General features: G+C 40.9%; 2 protein-coding genes across 4 annotated transcripts in view; one reads left to right on the forward strand and one right to left on the reverse strand.

The window, feature by feature from the left end:
* The window catches only part of SLC6A4 (solute carrier family 6 member 4), a 179680-nt gene extending 157478 nt beyond the window's left edge, over positions 1 to 22202 (forward strand). Inside the window, exons 13-14 of the mRNA XM_073616846.1 lie at positions 6034 to 6201; positions 11375 to 22202. Of these exons, the coding sequence (XP_073472947.1) occupies positions 6034 to 6201; positions 11375 to 11449 (243 nt within the window). The 3' untranslated portion in view covers positions 11450 to 22202. The remainder of the gene's footprint in view (positions 1 to 6033; positions 6202 to 11374) is intronic.
* Positions 22203 to 23315: 1113 nt separating this feature from the next.
* The window catches only part of NSRP1 (nuclear speckle splicing regulatory protein 1), a 141898-nt gene continuing 139538 nt past the window's right edge, over positions 23316 to 25675 (reverse strand). For all 3 annotated transcript variants that reach the window (XM_073616848.1, XM_073616847.1, XM_073616849.1), the window contains one exon: positions 23316 to 24631. In XM_073616848.1, coding sequence (XP_073472949.1) covers positions 23542 to 24631 — 1090 coding nt within the window. In that variant the 3' untranslated portion in view covers positions 23316 to 23541. The remainder of the gene's footprint in view (positions 24632 to 25675) is intronic.

A 25675-nucleotide genomic window follows, 5' to 3' on the forward strand; every position in this document is an offset into this window, starting at 1 on the left:
TTAGGCAACGTTAAGGACTGTAGACGCAATTGTCGGCCAAGGAAAGCAGATGGAAGACACATCATGCTTTCTTCCCTTTGACATTGGAAGATACCCAGCATTGCCAGCAGCACAGAACTGGCAACCAGTAGGACACAGATACACTAATTTACTGTCTGGAGAAGTCTGGCCAGAAGTGGTCTTCACAGAAGAATTTTTACCAAAAAGCCATACTTCCAACATGGAAACAAGGCTAAGAAACACAAGGATGCACAAAAACATATGGACTGGGGTGCTAAAAATGGCAGGAGTTGCTCTGGACTGATTCTGTTTTGAAGCCAATGGGTAGTCAGACCAGATATTGATTTGATTTGGCTTGATCTTCTGTTCATTTACTTTTTATTTTGTTAATTGATAAAAATGAACTATTAACACTTCTATTTCCGAAAATGCATTCTTACTTTACAGCATTTTTCCACACCTGCCTAAAACATTTGCACAGTACTGTGTACATCTGTGTGTGTATATATATATATATATATATATATATATATATATATATATATATATATATACCGAGCAACACAACCCATACATTATGCAGTCATCAGACCATAATGCAAAATTATGGAAATTATGATTTATTTATTTTTTTGCCCATAAAGAAATAAAAAGATACTTTCTAAGATGATACTTAGGCACAAAGTATGTCCCCATTAAACAGACCATGAAGGAATTTACGCCAAAAATAACTGATTAAGCCCAGAAGTACTTTTTTTTACCACTTTGTTCCTTTATACTTGCTTGAAAGTAACAAATACGAAAGCTTCAAGGATGGGTGAAAAGTATAGTGCAGTATAACGCTTTTGTTGTTATAGTGGACCCGAACTCAAAAAAAGGGAACATTATGTTATTTAGAAATGTAAGTTGTGCTTAAGTGGTGCTCTGAAAAATTATATTTTGTTGTAAATTTCTCCAAAAAAAAAACCCAACAGTGCACTTGCTGGAATGTGAAGGTGCCCAGGCAATCCTGCTTACAGCCTCATAGCTGTATATTTGAACTGTGAATCTTGAGCATTGCTGCCTCTCACTGCTAGTCTCAGGAGATACCTGTGTCTAGATCATCATAACTGTATATGTGCAGTATGAGAATAGTCTAAGGCATGGGTGTTCAACCTGTGGCCCTTCAGCTGCTGTGGAACTACAAGTCCCATCATGTCTCTGCCTTTGAGGGTCATGCTTGTAATTGTCAGCCATGCAATGCCTCATGGGGCTTGTAGTTCTGCAACAGCTGGAGGGCCACAGGTTGAGGACTCATGGTCTAAGGTATTTCTGCCTCTGACTGAAGACTTGAAATAAGATTTAGTGATGTCACTACTGTGCTGGTCACTGTTCTTCCTGCTGTACGCTCTGACATAAGGAAGCAAAACCCTGCCTCTACCAAGATGGCCACTGCCACACAGAGACACAGTGCAGACCAAAGCAAGGGAACACAGGCAATACTGGTGACTCTTGGAAGTTGTGCCTATAAAGGCAGGCAGAGTTAAAAAGTAAACAGTTAAAAAATACAGTTTTATAGATGTTTATATGTCATGCCAAATTAAGGAATAACTTAAAAAAATGACAGAGGTATTTGGTTTCAAAAGAGGGACAGTCCTTCCAAAAAAGGCAAGGTTGGGAGCTATAAATAAGCAGAACAATAAGGTATAATGCAGGGGTTGGCAACCTTTGAGGGGTGGAGATTTACCTGGACGGCATGACAAACACATAGTGGGGATGAGAGCTCTGGAGGCTGGGGGGAAGGACTGGCACCTAAGTGGCATGACTGCGGTGGTCCAGACAGGACAGTGACCTGGACCATGGTCTGCTATTTAGTGATCCCTGGACTAGAGGGTCGGCAAAGCAGGAACATGTTCGCAATATACCCTATTCCTATCTAGATCGCGGTCAACGGATTGCAGATCCGTTGCAAATGTATGGGCAAGCTGACCATACACCAATGGTCTGACAAAGTGTAGTTTTTAGAAAAATAAAGACAGATAGTTATAATCCTTAGTTAGGATTGGTACCAGCATTTCTACTTTAAGTAGATCTAGGAATGACGCTAATCACAAAACAACTATAGGACTTTAAAGGTACCATACAAATTGTAAATTAAATAAAAATTCTCATAAGTTTACTGAAAAACAATTCTTAAAAAAAAAAGAAAACATTTAAACAGTACTTTAAAAGTCTAATTGTGCTGTTCAAGATATTTGCATACAATAGATACCATACATCTCTCCCCAAGGTCCCCAGTACATCATTTTTCATATATAACCACAGGCAAAATCATTCCAGCTGTGTCATCTTGTTACATAAGGATATTTTGCTCAACACATTTCTCTGGCACTGGGCCTGCTTCCTCAGGAGACAATGGGAGGTAAGTATCTCAATTGAACAGCAGAAATACATATATATACATATATAGAAAAACAACATATTTATAACGCAAGATGGTGTCTGTGGTGACACTCAAACCGCACTCATAGATCAATGCCACAGAGGAGCGGCTCAGCTGAAGACAGAAAGGATGGAAATATTTGAGAGCCCATTAACTTGCTTTTGCGGTTATATAAGTATGGGCAAAGATAGCAACCAGTCAGCAAGAAACTCTTTCAAGAAACTTTTTTTTAAGGTGTTTCTCAGGCACTAGGTTCACTATGTATTATACTGGAAAGTTACATTGCTCCAGCTTGGACCAATGTAATTATGCATATGTCATACTTGTAGGACTGCTGTGTAAGCTGACAATAATTGTAATAGTCGTCATCACTACAGGATCACCGTTGTTATCTGAGTCTCATGCTAAGTGGCTGCCTGCTGCATAGTAACCACAGGTGGTCACTAGCTTAGCACAGAGATAAAGACAATTTTTCCTCTCGGTGGGACTTTTTTAAAGGGGACAGAAAGCAGCTAGAGTATCACATAGGTATTTAGAAAAATATATAAATCTTTTAATAATTTAAAGTTAAAAAAATAATCATATACATATACAATACATGAAAATTGGGTAGGATGCTGATACAGAAAAAACACAGTTAATATCACAAATAACCACAGTTGAATCTGTTGAGGTACAAGTGAGGACAACAGAAGTACCCAACGCATTTCAAGACTGTAAATATACTTTCTCTTCAGGGTATGCAGAAGAAAAGAAAGTATATTTACAGTCTTGAAACACGTTGGGTACTTCTATTGTCCTCACTGTATATGATTATTCTTTGATCTTTAAACTATTAAAATATTTATATATTTTTCTACCTGAGCGATACTCTAGCTCAGGAGTCCTCAAACTTTTTAGACAGGGGGCCAGTTCACGGTCCCTCAGACTGTTGGGGGGCCGCACTATAGTTTAAAAAAATATGAACTAATTCCTATGCACACATCTTTTTTGTAGTGCAAAAAAAAAAAAAAAAACAGGAAAAAACAGTACAATATTAAAAATAAAGAACAATTGTAATCAATATGAACTTATCAGTATTTCACAGACTCCCCTCATTACAGAACCACTCCTAATCACAGACCCCCCTCCCCATCACAGACTCACCCCATAACAAAGCCCCCCCATGACAGATCCCCCCATCACAAAGCCCCCCAACACAAACTCCTCTCCATCACAAAGCCCCATATAACAGATTCCTCCCATAACAGACTCCCCCATATCACATACTTCCCCCATCACAGATACCCCCATAACAGACGCCCCATCACAGACTCCCCCATCACAGATCTCCCCATATCACAGTCCCCCCATATCACAGATCCCCCCCATAACAGACTCCCCCATCACAGATCCCCCCATATCAGTCCCCCCCATAGCACAGACCCCCCATAACAGACTCCCCCATCACAGATCCCCCCATAACAGACTCCCCCATCACAGATCCCCCCATATCAGTCCCCCCCATAGCACAGACCCCCCCATAACAGACTACCCCATCACAGATCCCCCCATAACAGACTCCGCCATCACAGATCCCCCCATAACAGACTCCCCCATCACAGATCCCCCCATATCACAGATCCCCCCATAACAGACTCCGCCATCACAGATCCCCCCATAACAGACTCCGCCATGACAGATCCCCCCATAACAGACTCCGCCATCACAGATCCCCCCATAACAGACTCCCCCATCACAGATCCCCCATAACAGACTCCACCATCACAGATCCCCCCATAACAGACTCCCCCATCACAGATCCCCCATATCACAGACTCCCCCATAACACAGACTCCCCCATAACAGACTCCCCCATCACAGATCCCCCATATCACATATCCCCCATAACAGACTCCACCATCACAGATCCCCCCATAACAGACTCCCCATCACAGATCCCCCATAACACAGACTCCCCTATAACAGATCCCCCCCCCCATAACAGACTCCCCATATCACAGACTCCCCCATAACAGACTCCCCCATAGCAGACTCCCCCATATCACAGACTCCCCCCATATCACAGACTCCCCCATATCACAGAATCCCCCATCACAGATCCCCACCCATATCACAGACTCCCCCATATCACAGATCCCCCATCACAGATCCCCCATATCACAGATCCCCCATCACAGACTCCCCTCATCGATATTACACTGCCGCCCCTTGTATAATATCACAGCACTCCCACTCCCCTCTGTTACCTGTATCACACAAGACACGAAGCATGGTAGGTCCGGACAAAGAGCGGTACTTTGCAAGTGAAAGGCAGGTGATTGATTCCTGGGACCGCCCTGATGCCTAGTAACCAATCACCTGCTTCTTAACACAAAAGGTCCTTTGTCCAGACCTGTCATGTTTCCCGTCCTGTGTTATAAAAGTAGCAGAGGGCAGGGGGAGTGCCGCGATGTTAAAGGGGCAGTCCGCGGGCCGGATAAAAAACGCTGGAGGGCCGGAGGGACTCTAGCTGCTTTCTGTCCCCTTTGTAAAGTCCCATCCAGAGGAAAAATTGTCTTTATCTATGTAATTTAGGGATGTGGGCCAGTAGCAGGTTATTTTGTGACAATTAGCACCACTTCCAAATAATCTCTAGCTTAGCGTGGGTGCCATTCACAGAACGCCTTGCATTTTTCTCAATGAATGCAAATTGTTCTGTGATTGGATGAGGTGGTGCAGTGATGCCACCATCCCCAACCATCCCCACCATCCCCAAGGCATTCTGGACCCAGAATTCAGCGGTGATCACTGTAGTAGCGGTGACTACTACAGTGATTGTCCTCTTTCACAATGGTTTCTCAGGTATGGTATTATCATACTTACATTGGTCCAAGCTGGGCCATCGCAACTCTGCAGCAAAATCTGGAGTTCAGCTTTAAATTTACTAGCTCAGCATGAAAACATGCAGCTAGCATTTTCAGAAGTAGAGATTAGCAATGCAACTTCCATTTTCTCTCAGCAAAAGCCTTCTTTAACATAGATACATTGCCAGTCAGACTAAACCATCCCATGACCAAATTTGAATGAGATGGTTATTTTGAACTTTGTAACCATGCAATCCAACAACAAGCAGTTGACTGAATCAGGTAATCCAAAAATGTATTATTCAGTTATATTTAGAGGTCCCTCATGTTAAAACAGCTAGAGCACCCCTAACAGCAGTAAGCATGAGCTTTGCTGATTGGAGAGCCCAAGCGTGATTAAGCAGGGGGTGTGTCAGACCTTGCAAAATGGTCACTGCTTCAATCAAAGAGCAAGGGTCCTTCTTTACAGCATGCTGTCAGGGGACAGGCTTATCTACTTAGACTGTGGCTGATTTCTAAAGAAAACAAACTGTACAACTTTGCACAACTGTTATTTTGATGCATCTAAAATTTATTTCGCTGATTAAAAGTTTAAAGTATGGTAAAAATGGCCTCTTATAGAACATTATCCCATGTAATATTGATTGAAATATCACTTTAGCATTCCTTACATGGTATCACAGATTGAAGGATTAGACCAATTATGTAGGCTGTATCAACTTCACTATGTTGCATTTTACAATTACATGTTTTACCTTTTTTCAGTTTATTATTTGCAGCTTTATGTCCAGTCCCCCAGAACTTCGTCTTTTTAATTACACATACCCTGGATGGTCTGTTGTGCTTGGCTACTGCATTGGAACTTCCTCTTTCATCTGCGTTCCAGTGTACATGGTGTACCGATTAGCTAGTACTCCTGGATCGTTAAAAGAGGTAAGGGGGCTGTTATTAAAGATCAATAGGAGCATGCAGGAATATACCAAAAATAATTATACCATGCAGGGGTGTTGCTAGCATTTTAAAAACTTGGGACACCCCAAGAAGAGTAACAAGCAGTGCATAGCAAACAGTGGGAGGTGCTTAAAGGGGCATAGTAAAAAAAAAGCCTGAGCCTAATCTCCCTATGCTTAGCACAGTCACAGTCCTTGTACCCAAAAAAATAAACTTTATAGTGACCAGCAACTGTTGAGACAATAAACACTTTGGTCAGAAGTATGTAATGCACAATATAGTGTAGGAGTCTGCAAAGCACAAAGTGCAGGGGTCAGAGGCATGTAATACAAACGTCAGGAGTACATAACTAGGTTTAGGAGCACATATCGCACGGAGTGCAGGGATAAGAAGGACGTAATGCACAGAGTGCAGGGGTCAAGCTATGTAAAGCACAGGTGGTAGGGGTCAGGACTACTTAAGACACAAAATGCAGGTGTCAGGGTTGTGTAATCCATAGCCAGCAGGGGGCAGGGGTGCACGTGCAGGGGGCAGGAGTGTATAATGCACAGAATGCAGATACTGGGAGTGTTGTAGCACACTCAGAGGTTTGTCACACACAGAGTGAAGGGAGTCAGAAATGTATAACATAAGAGTGTGGAGCTCAAGGGTATGTAACACACATGCAGGGGTCTGTGGTATAAAATACAAAGTGCAGAAATCACAAATGCAGGGGTCAGGAGTATGTAATGCACAAACTGCATTGGTAAGGGATATGTAACACACAGAGTGAAGGGGTTTGTAACGGAGTGCAGATATCAGGAGTGTGTAAGCACAAAGAGCATGGAGGGTGCGGGATGTGTGTAACACACAAAAGTTCAGGGGTCAGAAGTACATAATGCACATAGCGCAGGGGTGTGTAACATACTCAGTACAGGTGTCAGAGTTGTGTAACACACAGTATGTAGGGGTCAAGACTAGATAACACACATAGTATAAGGGTCAGGGGTGTGAAAAACAGAGTAGTGCAAAATTTCCTCTGCAAAAAATACTCACCCCCAATTTCCCTCTCAAAAAAAAATCCAGCACTTATCTGCATGCTCACACAACCCCCAGCACAAATTCCTCTGCAAGACACAATTCTCCCCCACAAACTGCCTTACAAATCTCAGCTTCTACTAAAATATTTCCCTTCTCCACCACAAACCTTTTCAGATCTCTCCTCTCAGCACAAGTCTTCATCCCCAACAAAATCTCTTCTCCCCAAGTCTCTCCCCTCAGCACAAATCTTTGTCAGCATGATCTCCCTCCCTCCTCGAGCTACTAAGATCTCAAATGCAGTGCAGCAAGCAAGGGATTGCTTCTAGGCTTCCCCTCAACTTGTGTCATGTTAGAGTCAAGTATGAGCCTAGGGAAGCTTCCTTAGGCACTTAATTTTATTTCCCTGACAGGCAGCAAAGCATTGAGACATGCCAGCTAACGAAGTTGCGGATGGTTGCAGTGAAATGCCCCGGGGCTCAGTGCTAGCGATGCCCTTGATACCATGTTTTTTTTTTTTTTTTTACAGGAAATATAGACTACCCTGTAATTACAAGATTACTGGGGTGCCTCGGATCACTATAGTACTATAATAAATGAAATTTGTTAAAATAAAAAATATAAGTGTAGATCTGTTTATATGAGAGACATATAGTGCCTAAACCATATTCTAGGGGAAAATATGGCAAATGTTATGGCTGTAGGTACCCTAAAGTGAACAGGTGCCCTAGACAGAAATTTTTAGCAGGCATATGCGTTGCCAAATACGATCTGTATCTTGCAGAGCTTGCTAGGAGGCCTGAAAACAATCTTTGCTAATAGATTTCAGTTCCTGAAGTTACATTTGGCCTGCATGGACAAAGCATGGTTGTACTTTAAAGTGTATGTAAATCCTATCAATTAACTTCTCCTATTAGGTTTGTTTGGAGGCAGTTTATTATATCTGTTTATTAAGTGCAAAAAAAAAAAAAAACTGTTGATCTTGTCAGAAAGTCAGGTATGTAGTCTATGTAGCCCTTCTAGTTTTTATTTTGGACTAAAAAATGATTATCCTTTTTATTGTAGAGATCTAAGAGTGGAAGTGGTAAGTAGTTTAGTAGAAGACAAGGAATAGGCCTGACACCACTTCAGTCCACAAAATTCCTGTACATTAGTCTACAAAAAAGATTTACATTTAAATACACTAACAGATTGAAGCCAAATTCCAGCTCACAATTTATATAGTATTGCCGCGTACCCACGAGCGGAATGTCCGACTGTAAAAGTCCGACGGGAGCTTTTCGTCTATTCCAATCACGTGTTTTCGAAAATTCTGACGGACCTAGAAATGGAACATGTTCTAAATATTTCCGGTAAAACCGATCGTCTATATGCTGTTCCAACGGACCAAAAACTACGCATGCTCTGAAGCAAGTACGAGACGGAAGCTATTGGCTACTGGCTATTGAACTTACTTTTTCTAGTCCCGTCGTACGTGCTGTACGTCACCGCGTTCTGGACGGTCGGACTTTGGTTTGACCGTATGTAGGCAAGAACGCTTGAATGGAATTCCGTCGGAGAAACCTTCGGAGTTTATTCCGACGGCAAAACCGTATGTACAGGGCATAAGCTGTTACAGCAAACAGTTATGTTTTTTTCCATTTGGGATAAAGGTTTTAAATAAATAAAAAGCTGATCTTTTGTAAACACCCCTGCCAGTGTTAAATGGTTTGTCTCATCTGTAACCAATGCATTCTGCTGGAGAGCTTATTCTTTTGAAAAACAAGACTTACTGACAGGATCACCGGATGATAATAGAAGAAAGAAAGCCTTAAAAAAGGAAATGAAGCCATCACATCTAAGAAATGATAATCTGCAATATAATAAATGTTTGCCTTTGGGTTTAATAACACTTTAACTTCTCCAGATCCACGCTGTAGCTGAATGACGGCTATAGCGCGGACCTACTTTGCCGGGAGGGCGTCAATAGATGTCCTCCCATGCTCGAGCGGCCTGCGCGTCCCCTGCAGGGCGCGCTCTGTGATCAGCGAGTCTATGAGACTCGGCTGAATCACAGATTGGAGTAAGCCAATGACAGCTGATTATGTGATGTAAACAGAGCCGGTAATCGGCTATTTTTTCTCCTCGCGAGAAAAAAAAAAAAGCCGATCACCAGCTGCTGTCAGAGGTACATGGGTCCCGATCAAGGATAGCTGCCACCAGCGCATATGTGCCCACCTGTGCCACCTGCCAGTGCCGCCTACCAGTGCCCACCAGCGCCACCTACCAGTGCCACCTATCAGTGTCACCAATCAGTGCCTCATAAATAGTGCTGTCCATCGGTGTCACCTACCAGTGTCCATCAGTGCCACCTATCAGTGCGATCTATCAGTGGTACCTATCAGTAACACCTATTAGTGCCCATCAGTGCCATCTTATCAGTGGCCACCAGTGCCGCCTTATCTGTCCCCATCAGTGCCACCTTATCTGTGCCTGTCAGTGCCCACCAGTGCCACCTCATCAGCGCATATCAATGAAGGAGAAAAATTACCCGTTTGCAAAATTTTATAACAAACTATGAAACATGATTTTTTTTTTCAAAATTTTCCAACTTTTTTTTGTTTGTTTAGCAAAAAATAAAAATCCCAGCTGTGATTAAATACCACCAAAAGAAAGCTCTATTTGTGTGAAAAAAAATTATAAAAATTTCATTTGGGTACAGTGTTGTATGACCGTGCAATTGTCATTCAACACGCGTCAGTGCTGAAAGCTGAAAATTGGTCTGGGCAGGAGGGGGGTTTAAGTGCCCAGTAAGCAAGTGGTTAAGAGAGGAGTGCATTTATAGCAGATCAACAGGTAATCTTCTGTACTTGCAAGAACCTTTAAGGTATAAAACATGTATGTCAGAGATGTACTGTATGTGTTTTGTTTTTTTTTTTACATATTTTTTAAAGTATAACTAAAGGCAAACCTTTTTTTTATGTTTTGGATAGAGTGGAGAGGGATTAGCAAAAACGGAAAGGATGACAGCGCTATTTGGATGGAAGTGGATGACTATAGATCCTCAACATGTATAAAATCCAAGCCAATGGTAAAGGCTAAAGGTAAAAGTTTATCGTTCACAGTACAAACTGTACACAAAGTAAAGTTAAACCCATGATGGTGATTGTGCATACAGATGGGCTAATGTCCATAGGGTCCGTTGAACTGAAAGGCGGGAGGGTGCAGTGTGGCCGATCTGACCAGCATGGAACACAAATAAAGTGTGTTGCGTTTCATGCTGGTCAGATCGCCAACAATTTGTTCCTGGACTTTCGCTCCGTGGTTGCGGTGACTTCACCTGGTAGGGCCGACGGACTCCCGCCTGTTTGGGACTCGCTGTCAGTGGCTTATCACCACATGCCACACTGCACCCTCCTGCCCTTCAGCTCAACGGACCCTATGGACATTAGCCCATCTGTATGCGCAATCACCAGCATGGTATCGTATAACCCATCATGGGTTTAATTTTACTTTGTGTACAATTTTGTACTGCGGACAATAAACTTTTACCTTTTAGCCTTTACCATTGGCTTGGATCTTATACATGTTGAGGATCTATAGTCACCCACTACCATCCAGATAGCACTGTCATCGTCTCAGTTTTTTCTTATGGTTACTGTGTGTACTACTCCTGATAGCTGCACTGGATTGACCTTTGCTTGGTGGACAGTGTGGTTCTCCATAGGGCCAAACATATTGTTTTTGGAGAGGGATTAGAACACCTGTTAGGCCTTTATTGCTGTCTGTGCTCCCGTTAGGGAGATCCACTCTCTTTAATTGTCCCGTTTACTGTTATCATCGACAGGGAAAGTAAAAGAAAATTCCAAATTTTTTGTTGATACCAGAACAGGAATAGAGGGGAAATCTTCCAATAGGGGCACTAGTTCTGTTACCCTGATGACACCCCAGGATTCCCTCACTTCCTGTTTTGGCCATGGGACAGGAAGTGAAGGGAAATCTCCACAATGGCACACAGATGACAAAATACTGACAGGGCTCAAAATACTCCTCCATTACACTATCCAAATTTAAAAAAACAAAACAGTTTTGCCTTTAGTTCTACTTTACATTTCTGAAGGTTGTCCCCATTATTGATTCTACTTTGCCTCCCTTATAGCGCTTCATCAAGAGCATAACCCCAGAGACTGCCACAGAAATGCCAATGGGTGGTATTCATATGAATGCTGTGTAACCTAGAAGCAGAACCTTGTCCTGTCTGCAAACTTTACGCACCCCATTCTGTGCCTAAAGAGAACTATTCCAAACCTCATACTGTGTATGGTTCATCCACCCTCAATGCGCTGGATCAACTCTGAAGATTGGGCTCCTTCTCAGTCTATAGCATGAAAGCCCAAGACAACTACAAGGTCCAAATCTCAAAATTTGTCATTGATCCATGATGGAAAGGTGGTGTGCATGCTTGTCTTATGGATAATTATCTGAGGATGCTAAACACAAAGAAATATTTGGATTATTTATTCCATGTAAAATATCTAGATGTGCAGTGTGAAATCCAGAGTGTTTGAATATATAACAGCTGCTTAATGACCTTATTAGTCATTATTATCAAATTGAGCTTTACTGGTAAACTTTCACAAGGCAAAATACCTGTGTGAGAATTCTCAGGTGGAAAAAGCCACTCTCCATTTTCCTGGTCCCTTGCTAGTTTTGGCACAATGAATTCACTCAACTAGGGTAAACTTAATGGTGTCTGAACAAATCTGTCATGTGGGATTTGGAAATTTGCTATTTCCATCAGAAGCTTCTGAAAGTTGTGTTTTGCATTAAGGCTCCATTCACACTTGTACGACTCCAAAGACATACAAATTTGATGCAACTTTGGATAGGTACGACCTGGCTGTGACTTGTTGTCTCCCTGCAAAGTTGTATCCGCTGTTGCATGTAAAACATTCAGGTACGACTTTCATACAACTTTTGAGGGTTAACATTTAAGTCTATGGCCCTCAAGTTGCAATGAAAGTTGTACAAAGGTCGCGCATAGACAAAGGTCGCTATGACTTTAAGTCATAGCATACTTGTCATGTGACTTTGATGTCCAAAGTCATATGACAAGTTGCACAAGTGTGAATGAGGTATAAGAGATTCCCTTTATATCTGAAAGTCCCACTGTTGAACTCTGTGTAGGAGTGTATGGAGAATTCAGTATTGGGGCGTTTGCTGCTGTGTATTTGGGAAGTGTATCTGGAATAGTTTGTCACTGGAACCATGTAGGTTAGTAAGCCTGTTCCAGCTTACACCCAACCTTTCATATGTAGCACAGGTAGGACCTCGTCTTTATGTTTTTCTGTCTTTAACTAAAAGAATATTTGTATTTGTGACAAATTCATGCTTTAAAGTTTATGAAAATGCAATTTCTGCCTAGGTTAGGACAGAGTAGGGAAGAGTTAGACCATTTGATGAATTATTTCTTTCTGGGTCTCCACTTTCACCCTTCCATTAGTTCTGGTGACCATTGTCACTGAACAGAAAGTGAAGGAAAACCCAAAAATGCTGTTGTCACCATAAGAAGACGGGGAAATCAGGCAATGGACAACTCTCTACAGTAGGAATTCAGTTTCCTGTTATGACTCCAGGACACAACGCAAAGTAAAATCTACCCAGCAGGACACAGACAGCAAGAAATAACTTGACAGGGGTTTCAACCCTTCTCTATTCTAACTAAGGCGAGTTCACATATGTGCGGCTGCGGTTTGGGGTCTGGTGCATTCCTGTTCAGGTGCAAATTTTTGCCTGAATTTGCACCTGAACTGGACCCAAAAAGCACAGGACCCTTTTTGAAACCACAGCCGCCCCGGACATGTGTGAACTGACTATTGAGAGCCGATGTAAAATGCATCCAATTCGCATATATGTGAACCCAGCCTTAAACTTAAGGTGGTTCTAAAGGCTGGACATTTTTACCATAATGCATTCCCTGCATTAAGGCAAAAAAATGTCACTGTATTTGCCCCCTCACCCCTCTGTGTACTTACCGGAGCCTGATCTTGATCCAGCACTGTGCTCGTCTGCAGTAGCTCTCTCATCTCTCTCTTCTCATAGAAGCAGCAGCAGGAGCCATTGACTCCTGCTGCTGTCAATCAAATCCTGTTAGCAATAGGCGCACACAGCCCAGCTCGGGAGCGAGCCCTCATGTGCGTCCCCCTAGGAGGCAGCGTCCTATGGTGGTGGACTGAGAAGAGGAGGAGGAGGAGGAGCACAGAGTGCCAGTGGGGGACTCGAGAACAAGAGGTTTGGGGCCGCTCTGTGCAATACTACTGCACAGAGCAGGGAAGTATAACACGTTTATTATTTTAATAAAAAATATAAGCTTTACAACCACTTTAATAAATGCTTTGGCTTTTCATTATTCATGAGTCATAGAACACTGGAATATTTTTTCAATTATGTATGTCTCATTTTTACATTTTAAAAATTGTATTTCTTTGTCATTTGCACATGATATTATATTGTTGTAAACACCAAAGTATCCACACTCACAAGATGTATGTCACAAAAAGCCATTTGCCTACGTGGTCAAAAATGTTCAGATTCAAAAAGACCCTGGCAGCATGATTATAAAACAGAATTATACCGTCTTTGTATATCTAATAAAACATAAGATATACAGTACATACACAATTTAACAAAATACTGTTTAAAGCCTCCAACGGTGAAAGGCCAACTCTGAACAGATTTCTGATCCTTTTATCGATATATATCTGTGTGTACAACACTACACAAAACAAATAATTCTAATATTTAGGATCATACAGTTGATGAACTGTGTCTCTTAACAGTATCAACTCCAGTAAAAACGTTTAAAAAAGCTTATCGCCCGGTCAGTGTTTTTTTTTTTGCTGTTTGTAGGCCCATTAAGAGGATTTCACTTCTTTTCTCGGGGCCAAAGGGTCAGAAAGCCATGGGAAAACACTCCTATTGGAGAGTCCTACTTGCCCAACCATACCCTCCCAATCCTTTAGGCACCCCCTTCTACTTACCTCTAATCATCCAACAACCCCCTCCACTGTCCATAGCCTATGCCAACTAAAAATTGCTTTAGTCCTTATACTGAGCTGGTTCTTCAAGGTACCTAATAGAAAAGTTGTTTCCCTGCTTGCTTGCAAATATATGCTTTTCTATTAGGTCCTAAGGGAGAAACCAGTATGCCATGGCCTGCTGGCTCAATGATAAGGACGCGCTTGGGCTGGCGTAGACTGTGGTGTTGGAGGAGGTTGCTTGCTGATCTGAAATAAGTAGAAAAAGGTGTCTATAGGTTGGGAGGGCAGTTTGGACACATTAATGCAAATGTAGTTTTTACACTCCATATTATCATTTATTACTCTAATATTTTAGTCTTGACCTACAATTATGTCACAGGATTAAGCCTGTATAAGATGTTGAGTTGTTTTTGTTTAACGTGTGTTCCAGTGACAGGAAGTGAGGGAAAATCTCCCACCACTTCCCAGCTCTATCCAAAGTGACAAGGAAAGTTTTGGTTGGGGTCCTGTCAGGTTATCACAGGCACAGCTTTACCTCTTTTTAGCAGTTGTTGCAATATGTTAAAGTAGCTGAATCTACTTTTTCTGTAAGTGTAAAAAATGGGGGTATTCAAGCTCCTAGTTATTTTTTGTTACATTTTATTTTTGTATGGAATACTTTAAAGTGTCAGAGACTAAACATTATCTTTTAAGTATAGAATATTCAGATAATTAAAACTATTATAAATTCTATTATATATTAAATGTCTATATTTCTAAATGTAAAAATTTCTGTAAGCCATGATGTAACTGCACTGTTTACTTGTCTGTTACATGAAGGAAAATTAGGTGGAAGGGCTACAGCATTTCCTGAACACAATATAATTCCATACAGCAGCATTTTACAGGGGGGTTTGGGACAGTAGAAAGGGACTCATAGCTATGATGGAACTTACATTTCCCAAGGTTCAATTTAGGGTTGCAAGGTAAAAATTTAAAGCAAATACTTTACCCACTTAGGCCATAGAAAATGTTATCCCTCTGCTGCTGACTCCTTCCCTTGCTTCAGCTGCAAGAGACCTAAGAAAACCCCATGTGTAGGTTTCAGGTTGGTTGAATTAGGAGCTTACACAGGACTAAGATCCTCCTCCCAAGCCTGTGTGATAGCACTTGATGGCTGCACAAATGCACTCTGCTCAATAGGATTGAGGGGAAGTTTGAGAAAGTAATGGTAGAAGAGGGAGTGGGCTAACCTGCTTTACATTTTTCTTTAAAATAAAGCAAATTTAGACCACAATGAACAGGCCCAGATTTGTGCTTGGGATAAGATCTTCCCAGGTCAGCAAGACCCTAGAAGTTGTTCCAATAGGCCTGGACCGCAGACTAGCCCCATAGCAGATGAGAGCAGTGCCTTGGGGGTATACCTCCAAACTACCACATTTTAGCTGGTTTATCCTAATATATAGGTCTCATAAGAAGGGTAGGCTTGGTAAAGGTAGACCTTCTGAGTCCAAATAGAAGTTTGGGAAGATAAAGGATTTAAAATACCTCAGTATTTTTAAGTTGAAAAGTTAAGTAATGATATATTAAGACGTTTTCCCTTTAAACAATGGATTTTGCCATTACTGACCTCTACCTCTAAAAATACTTGTTGGCAGACTGTTTTGAATCTGTGGTTGCAGGGCCATAGCACCGACCCAGAGAAGGTGTGCAGACAGAGTGCTAGCCTTTTCGCCTTATTTTCATGATGCTTGTTCCAAGTTGATGCAAAAAGTGTTACAGTGACGCATGCCGATTTGAATTTTAGTGAGAGGCAGGGAAAGGTCCACTTTAAAATAGCACTTGTGTCCTGAGCCAATACTCACCTTACCCTGTGGCAATCGGTACCCCGTCTTATGCCAAAATCTCCTCCATTAAGTTTTTAATAGCATTTCTAGCATTACATGTGTCCATGCAAACATAGGCATTTATACAGGCAGGGGCACTTACAGGAAGAAAAAAAAAAAAACCTCACTGCCAGCATGTTTAGGAGCAGCTTGGGGTGTTTAAACTTGTCTTAATACACGTTAGCACTAGGTGCATTTAGCGCTTGAGCATTAATTAATTTCACTGGCCAGAATACATTTTTATTCTGGTCAATGAAATTAACGCCCAAGCGCTTCTTTTTTCTAACAAATGCAGCTTTAGGTGCATTTTTTTAATGCCGATTTTCTCCTGTCAGGAGTAAGGCGTACAAGAGAAATAGGCAAATGCCCAGTGTGCATGAGGCCTAATGTTAACAGCAGACTTTCTGAATGCACAAATATCCTTCTTACTTCACTACAGAAATAGATTATGGAGCAGCATAGATTTTTACATATTATTTATATATACACAGTAAGTAGTTCTAAGCATACAATACTATTACTCCAGCTCTGCAGAACAAAAAGTAAAGTACAGAGTGCATAGTTTTGGCAGATCATAATTTAAGATCAAATGTTCCATTTACATAATTCAATTTTCCAAATAACCCCTGCAGACTCAGCTGTGACGATAGACAGCTGCTGGATATTAGCATACCTATATAAACAGTCAGAGGTTTATCACTGCTTCATGGTTTGTGTTTCAGCGGTTGCCAAGTGATACATCTGCATCTATTTTTTTTCAAGAGGAGATTATCATCTAACCTTACTCCAGTTTACACAGTTGTGATGGTATCCAAAAGTCATGCTCAGGAAACCAGAGGCATACGTTGTTTGCGCTGGGCGGCACAGGGTTAGCCTTGTTAATTTGCAGTGCTAGAGTTCTGAGTCCAGCATCTAAAGTAGGGTCCCTGTTTACATGGAGTTTGCATGTTATCTTCCTGTGGGGGTTTTCCTTCAGTGCTCGCTGGTAGGTTAAGTACGCAAATGTGGCCCAAAAAAGTGAGTTTTGGAATTTAATAGTTTTACATGCTGCTAAATATGTTAAAGTTAAATATATTAAATAAAATGAGAACTTGAAGCCTAGGATGGCCAGCTATGACAATTCAGCTGTTTTTGCTCTAAAAATGCAGTAAATTCCCCCAAAATAAACCTGGTCGCTTAACCCTCGACCCTCCTCCCAATTGTTAAGGGATCTATGACACTTAAACTGCTGGTTCAGATGTGCAACCAGCCTATTGCAAAGCCACCAGGTACTGTACTGCCCATTGCTATGATGTACGCACTCAAAGCAGAGGGTCGAGCACAGAACTGAAGAGCCTTGACAAATAAAGTTTGTTTTAAAGAAATAAAAAAAAAAAACAAGGAATTCACATTCTCTTAATATAGTAAAGTGATTTATGCTCATTGCTAGGTTTAGTTATTCTTGAAGTTGAGAGCACTTGGTTTTTATTCTAGTCAGTATAAATGATCTCAAACTAAAGTGAAAAAGGTATGGTAATACTCCAGCTCAAATAGTGATTCCCATGTCTGACCTTAGCTGTCATTGGTGTACTGGTGTGTTTATATATAAATACTTGTCATGTATATATTTCCCAGTTATTCTGTAAATAAAGGTAATCAATTTAAGTGTTCTTTACGAGTATATTGAGCTATAGTAAGTGCTTATAATATTTGTGTGTAATAGCGTGCATCATGTTTAATATACTAAAAGTGAGAGGGTTCTGCCTTAAAACCCAGCAATGGAAATTCTTTATGGGGAATGGGGCTACTGTAGGCCATACTACAGGTGAGAACGAAGTGTTCCTAATGAAAGACTGCTCGTCTGCCCTGTCTTGGCTTATATTAAACATGCTGTTTGAGCAATATGCTTTTTTTTCAACCTAGCCTTACTATCTATTTATCATGACATTAAAATACCATAGCATTCCTGAATGAAAGCCCAACTCTGGGTAAATAAATTATCCCCTGCATTGGGGCTAGGCCCAAACTGCAAGGGTTAATTGCTTTTTTTTTTTTTTTTTTTTTTTCTAGGGCAAAAAAAATAATATATTTACTAACCCACAGCTAGCAAAGTCCCTGCAGAGTCTACTCCCCCATGCGCCACCGGTCTGGTGTCCTGATGACATTAAGACCAAAACAGGATTCATAGCCCTGCTCTGTACATGAGTACACCAAGGGCCATTACGCTACCAGATTGTAGGGGAGTGCCTAAAGCTAGGGGAACAGAGAATCAGATAAGTAAAATAGTTTCTCCTCTCCCCTAGACAAAACAATTAACCCTTGCAGTGGAGGCACAGCATGAGATAATTTCTAATTTGCCCAGAGTTGGGCTTTAAGGAAGCATTTACTTTGGAATGATAATGTTAGAGCAGTCCTAATATTTCAAGGACAAGGCAAGTATAGAGACAGAACGTTAGCTTTAAACAAAGACAATTCCCCTAGTGGACTTTAAAGGCACATATGAAAGGACGTATAGGAGAGTGTGTAGTAAGTAGACAATAATTTATTCATTGCAAAAACATCATAAAAACATCAAAAACATTATAACACAAAATGAAAGGAATGCGATTCATGCATATGTACACATAGCTATTGATATCAATGTGCTTGCACTCAACGCGTTTCGGAGTTGTTTTATCCTCCTTCTTCAGGGGTGGTTGTAAGCTTTAGCAAGGGTTTATTGGCATATATGTAGGCTAGCTACGCATTCCAGAGAAGTTTAAAAACAGAGGCGCTGACACTGTCTGCCCATCCAGCGTGTTTCCCAATCGTGATATATAAGGGTTATTTGGCATGCCCAGAGTGTTGGTACTTCATAGTATAACAAATGAAGGTAACTGGGTATGGATATATAAGATAGTTTTACTTCCTTATAATAGGAAGAGAGGCCCATCAATTTAGGGCATACAGATGTTTTGGATCTGAAGTTCCACTGAGGCCGAATGCGGGTCCTGGTGAAACTACTGTAGAGGATTCAGAGGGAACTACAGAAGATAGTAGGTGTAAACTGAATAAATCACGGATAATTTGTATTACAGCAGCTCACACCGACAGCGTCCTGCCCGCAGCAAAGGGCAAATCTAGGTAAATAAATTATCCCCTGCATTGGGGCTAGGCCCAAACTGCAAGGGTTAATTGCTTTTTTTTTTTTTTTTTTCTAGGGCAAAAAAAATAATATATTTACTAACCCACAGCTAGCAAAGTCCCTGCAGAGTCTACTCCCCCATGCTCCACCGGTCTGGTGTCCTGATGACATTAAGACCAGAACAGGATTCATAGCCCTGCTCTGTACATGAGTACACCAAGGGCCATTACACTACCAGATTGTAGGGGAGTGCCTAAAGCTAGGGGAACAGAGAATCAGATAAGTAAAATAGTTTCTCCTCTCCCCTAGACAAAACAATTAACCCTTGCAGTGGAGGCACAGCATGAGATAATTTCTAATTTGCCCAGAGTTGGGCTTTAAGGAAGCATTTACTTTGGAATGATAATGTTAGAGCGGTCCTAATATTTCAAGGACAAGGCAAGTATAGAGACAGAACGTTAGCTTTAATAATGTTAGGTCTGTGTGCAACAATTTTGGTGCCATCAGCTTTAATGTTAGGTCTGTGCACAACAATTTTGGTGCCATCAGCTAGAATTCCATCAACCATGCAGGGAGAAACAACTATGTAAAATGCAGTCATAGTTATGCATTTAGACTGCAGAATTACACACACACATACATGTGTGAAATATATACACACACAATCACTCCAATAGAAAAGGAACACAAACCCCTCACATACCTTTATCACCTCTATTAACTACACCTTTTCAACTACAACAGTGCCATTTAATTTATAATTACTTGTTAAAAAAAAAGGCTTTAATGTTTCTTAAGCTGGTCGTAGAGAATTAATCTCCTGATACTGGACCAGGTGAAAATCTCATGTCTATAAACACCAACACTGCACCATCTAATCATCAGAGAAAAGACTGGAAAAGTTACAAAGGTTTTCCAACCACTACAGTACCCCCCAAGATATGATGGTTATAGACATCTTCTGTCCTGCCTTCATTTCTCCATCCCAGAGTCAGAAACATACATGCATGCAGTCTATGTGCACATGTTCCTGGTCAAACTTTGTGCTGTGCATCTATATCCAACCATCCATTAAGGTCTTTTGCCATCTTTGCTCTGGGTAGCTTTTCAGAGGAGAAAAAAAAAATATTGTTTATATCTAAATGTGCAACTGCTGCCTTCACTACTTAAACTAAGACACGCCATACACCTATAGATCATCTACAGATTTTCTATGGTTAGATGGAAAAAGCCCTCCATCAACGCTGAACTGTGTGGATGGAAGAATCGCCCACTGGCCCAAGCTTCCATATCTTGCTAGTCAGCCCCGCTGGCTCACAATACCGGAACATTCTTTTTGGGTGCAGGCATTGTTTAGGTTGAGAGCCAGCGGGGCCGACTAGCAAGAACCTGAAGCTTGGCCCAGTGGGAGATTCCTACATCCACACAGTTTAGCGTACATGGAGAAATCTGTTGAACTTATTCCATCTAACCATAGAAAATCTGCAGATAATCTATAGGTGTATGGCCAGCTTAAATCAGTCATTTCTTGATTATTACTGATGAGATGGCCCATATTACGCAAACACATAATGATGCCTATAAAGCAGTGGATCCATGTGTAAAAAATGGATATTACACTATTTAAAATGAAAAGGCATAGAAATTGTATGTAAAATGTAAAACAGCCTATTGTATAAATTGGCTGAATGTAGGACTACTGATTTATCTGTTCAGCCTAATTTCACACCGATTTGGTGCAGGATTCACAGCAATACCTGCAGGCGTCATTGTTAAATTAACCACACCCCAAAAACAGTTCACAAAACGCAGTGCGATTGGCTAAATCGGATCGCATGGGTGCGAGCACCCATATGATCCGATTCCAGTGCGGCAAAGTGCATGCACCTTTTTTTGTGTGATTTGAGCCATACAAAATTAATGGGCTCAATGTACACTGCAAAGAATCGCATGTGATTTGAACAGGAATGTGATGCAATTCCTGTCCAAATCACACGCGGTTCCCCACATCGCATCAGTGGGGACTGGGACCTCTTAAAGCAAACCTGTATTTTGTCTGTACTCTGCCATGCTTCCACCTTGTGCTAGTTTTTTTTTTTATTAAGAGCAAACCTATGGTGCTTGAGTATTTAACATATAGATCCAGCTAGGAATTCATTGCTTACCCTGGGGCCTCTTCCTTCACCCACTCCTACCTAGCTAACCCATCAATGCGATGGGAGGTCTCACCAACCAATTAAGAGGTACAAGAGGAGAAGCCAAGCAATTACTTCTTAGTGGAAGTTATTTGCATTAGAGTGCTTTCGGGTTCCTGAGGAGTTCTAGAATTAAATTGACAAAGTTCCTTTGTAGCTCTATTTTACATTGATACAAAGCCAAATCATATCTGCGTCACAGCAGATCAACTTAACAATTAATGATATGATAGTTCATATTTTAAAAAATATACGCGTTCGAAGACTGTTATTACATATCAATATTACTTAATAGCACGAAAAGGAGTGTGCTACAATATCTGTTAGCATACTGCAATATTATTTTCAGCTGGTTCTATATATAAATTAAAATATCCTAAGCCATCTTTTCACAGAGATACCAGGTATCAGCATGTGTATGTTTGGTGTCATGTACCATGGGTATAATATATATATATATATATATATATATATATATATATATATATATATATATATATATATATATATATATATATATATATATATATATATACACACACACATACATACACACACACACAAGCATACATACATCAGAAATTGTTATGTCTTGAGTAAAGCATGTAACACGAGTCATATCTGTACATATCTATATATTCACTTGTATATTATGTATCTGTAATAAATTATGCAGCCATTCCACTTATGAATGTTCTAAGATAGATTGTAAATCATCAGTATGTGCCTTGTATTGTAACTGTTACTGTAAAAATAATGCCATAATAAATATATCTCAATAGTTCTCAAATTTTCTGAATACTTTTTTTTCTAAATAATTTAAAATTGACCTAGCGTCAGATATGTGCACTCATGTTAATCACATGCATAGCCTAGGTATGTAATGTGCAAGTATAACGCTTGCAGATATTGACAGGGGGCACTCTGATCTCATTTAGAGGTGGGCCACATTCAGACCCATATTGCGTGCATTAGGTTTGTTTTCTTTTCGCATCTGTATCCACCCCTGAACTACATGCAGGGAGCCTTAGGGAGTGGATGCAGAAGCTGGCTGCACAGACATGGGTGAATGTCAAATTTTTACAGGCATGCAGGAGCAGGTGCACCACAGCCCCAAACGCCCCAAGGTTTCCAGCGCCCATCTGAATGAGGCCTACCTCTCAATGAAGCCAGAGTGCTCTGTGTAATTATTTTTTTTTCTTCCCCGAAACAGATGAAAAACAGATGAAGGAACACCCGTGTGAAAGGGCCCTTACAAGGTCTAAAAGCGTTACTTTACACAGCTGAGGCAGGATAGGAGACCGGACATTTCTGTGCTGTAGTTAATTTAAGGGTCACATAGACAGAAAAAAATCATTGGCAGGTAGCACAGATCACATACATGTATTTAATCTGTATATTTTGCAGTTTGCCTGGCTACTTTGCTTCTCCATAGATGCAGTGGAAGAGTGAGTGTAGCCACTATAAGATAGAAGTGTGTTACTGGCCTGACCACCCGGTGAAATTAAAAGAAAAAAGCCTACAAAAGAAAACGAAAACGAATGCAGCCACATCTAAGAATTGGTAAGCTGTGCTATAATACATTTTTTATTTTTGGGTTTAGATATGCTTTATTGCAAAACTATAAATGCGCTCTACACCAGTTTGTGAACATGGATACTAGGTTGTCAGTTTCCAGATAGAAAGAAACTTCTAAATAGCATACATTTAGAGGTTATAGGTGTCCAAAAACACAAAGTAGCTGCATCCAAATTATCATTTGCAGTTTTAGTACATTACTTTCATTCATAAATCCTTTACATTGTTAGTAATTTGGACAGAAAACATATATGCCCTGTCTACTTCCATACTGTCATATGGAATATCTATTTCACGTGACAAAAAGACAACACACACGCCAGTTACAACTGATGTTTACTTGAGTAATTCTGTATACAAACTTTCAAAACAATAAAAATGCCCAAAACTGCAGGATATATTAAGGAAATCTCGGTATATCATATCATCAAATCAAAATCCTTTTATTAGCACCCCTGCCAGAGAAATGCATTGATATGAAAACTTAATGACAGACCCACCTCCAAAAGGTAAGGCCATCTGATGTTTCTGAATAACTGGTTTTGCTAATCCTCCTCTATCTCAACATATGCTTTAGTTTTTACCCGAGCCATTTGTCGAGCAAGGTACCGGTCCCTGGCTGATACCACATCCCCTTCATTACTTCGCTTTGCAAACTTATTGGTTGAGGAGTTATCCACATTTTGGGTTCCTCCATCATCGCTCTTGGATTCATTTTTAGGTGGCATTTCAAATGGTGATGTGCTTCTCTTTTTATTACTTTCACTGTGTTTCTTATCTTTATATTGCTTATCTTTCACTTCTGTGTCCTCGGAATTCAACTTCTCCATACATTCCCTGTCTGATTTCTCTCCACGCTCCCTCTCTGATCTCCCTCCACGCTCCCTCTCTGACCTCCCTCCACGCTCCCTCTCTGACCTCTCCCCACGCTCACTATGAAACCTATCTTTGTTATCTCTCTCTGACCTTCTTTCACAATCTCTCTCTATTTTTTCTCCTCGCTCTAGCTTGTGTTCATACGGTCGCTCTGACCGATCTTTGTAGTCTTTATCTGACCTTTCTCCATATTCTTTGTGCCTATAATCTTTAACATTCCTGTCTCGTCCCTTTCCATCATCCATCCTATCTTTGTGTTTCTTGCCTCGTTCTCGGTCCTTGTCATGTTTAGCCTCATCTTTTTTATGCCTACCATCATCTCTTTTTCCATCCTTGTTACTTTTGTGTTCTCTCCTTTCTCTAGCTCCTAGCTCAGAATCTGATTCCTCCCTCTTCCTTTGTCGGTCTTTGTCAGTAGGTTCCCCATGCCTTGGTTTTTCATCAAACTCTTCCCTCCTTTCTCTGCTATAATCCCGATGGGATCTATCTTTGTCAAGCCGACTTTCTTCACTCTTTTTTCTCTCTTTTCCCTTATGGTTATCTTGTTCTTCGCTGGATGAACTAGAATGTCTCGGTCTGTAATAGGTCTTTTCACTTATTTTGACTTGACTTGGACCAGACTTGCATGAAGGCTTTTTGTCGGCGATGTCCTCTTCCTCACTGGACTCTGTACCCAAATCACTATCAGCATCAATGTTTTCCTGCTGACTAGTATTGTTCACTTCATCTGGATAGCCCCTTGGCTTCTCCTCTTTTACTCTAAACATGGAAGGTAACATAACAGCCAGATTAATTGGGGATTTTCCAGTAAAGTCAGTACCTACAATATTAGTATGCAATGTATATCCACATTAAATGTTTGATAAATATGGAATTATAGGGAAGATGAAATGCTGGTATTTAAAGCTGAAGTTTTCCTAAAAAAATAAAAATAAAAAAGCTCTAGTTTTAGTGACCAAACTTGGCTGTAATGGATATCCCATGTTGTGCAGGCTGCTGGATGCTGTAAGAAAATGTGTGCAGAGGATGCCCAGTCCACTTCTTTCTGTTGAACTTTTTGCGCTAAGGGAGTTAATAGCTCCAAGTCTTCTTCTGTAAAGCTGCAGTAAACAACTTTCCGACCGGGACCTGCCCCCTCCTCCTCTACTGAGAAAAGCTGTTTCATCGTGTTGCATGTAACATGATCTGTGAATGGAAGAGAGAATCCCGTGTCTCATCAGACTCTTCCCCCATTTAGAGATGATGTTACATGACGTGTACACCATGAAACAACCTTTCCACATGGTGGTGGAGGGGTGGGTCCTCCTTGCAAGCTTGTTCACTGCAGCTTCCTAGAAAACTTGGATCCATCAACTTCCCCAGTGCCAGAAGTTCAGCAGCAGGAACAGGACTGGGTTTCCCCTGAACAGAAGGTTTCTACAGAACACAGCAACCTGCACATCGTGAAACATACTTCATGATAGGCAAGTTAGGTCACTAAAGATATATATATATACACAAGGTGTGACAATTTTTTTTCCAGGAATTCTTGCGGCATAGCACTATGGTAGTGTGTTACACAGCCTTTCACAATCAAGCATTTGCTGACATGCTCTAACTTGCATTCGCTTGGGTCGCAGACCAGTTGACTCAGGTTTTACTAAATAGAAGAAGAAATAACGTGTGTGTTGTGCTGTTGGTGGAAAATGAGTGACCGGAATCTGAAACAGTGGATTAACATCAAATTTTGCATGAAAATTGGCAAAATTGCTAGTGAAGCTTTATCTCAGGTACAAAAGGTTTATGGTAAACATTCCATGAAGA

Source organism: Aquarana catesbeiana, linkage group LG02 (genome assembly GCF_042186555.1).
Source record: "Aquarana catesbeiana isolate 2022-GZ linkage group LG02, ASM4218655v1, whole genome shotgun sequence".
In the NCBI taxonomy this organism is placed as follows: domain Eukaryota; kingdom Metazoa; phylum Chordata; class Amphibia; order Anura; family Ranidae; genus Aquarana; species Aquarana catesbeiana.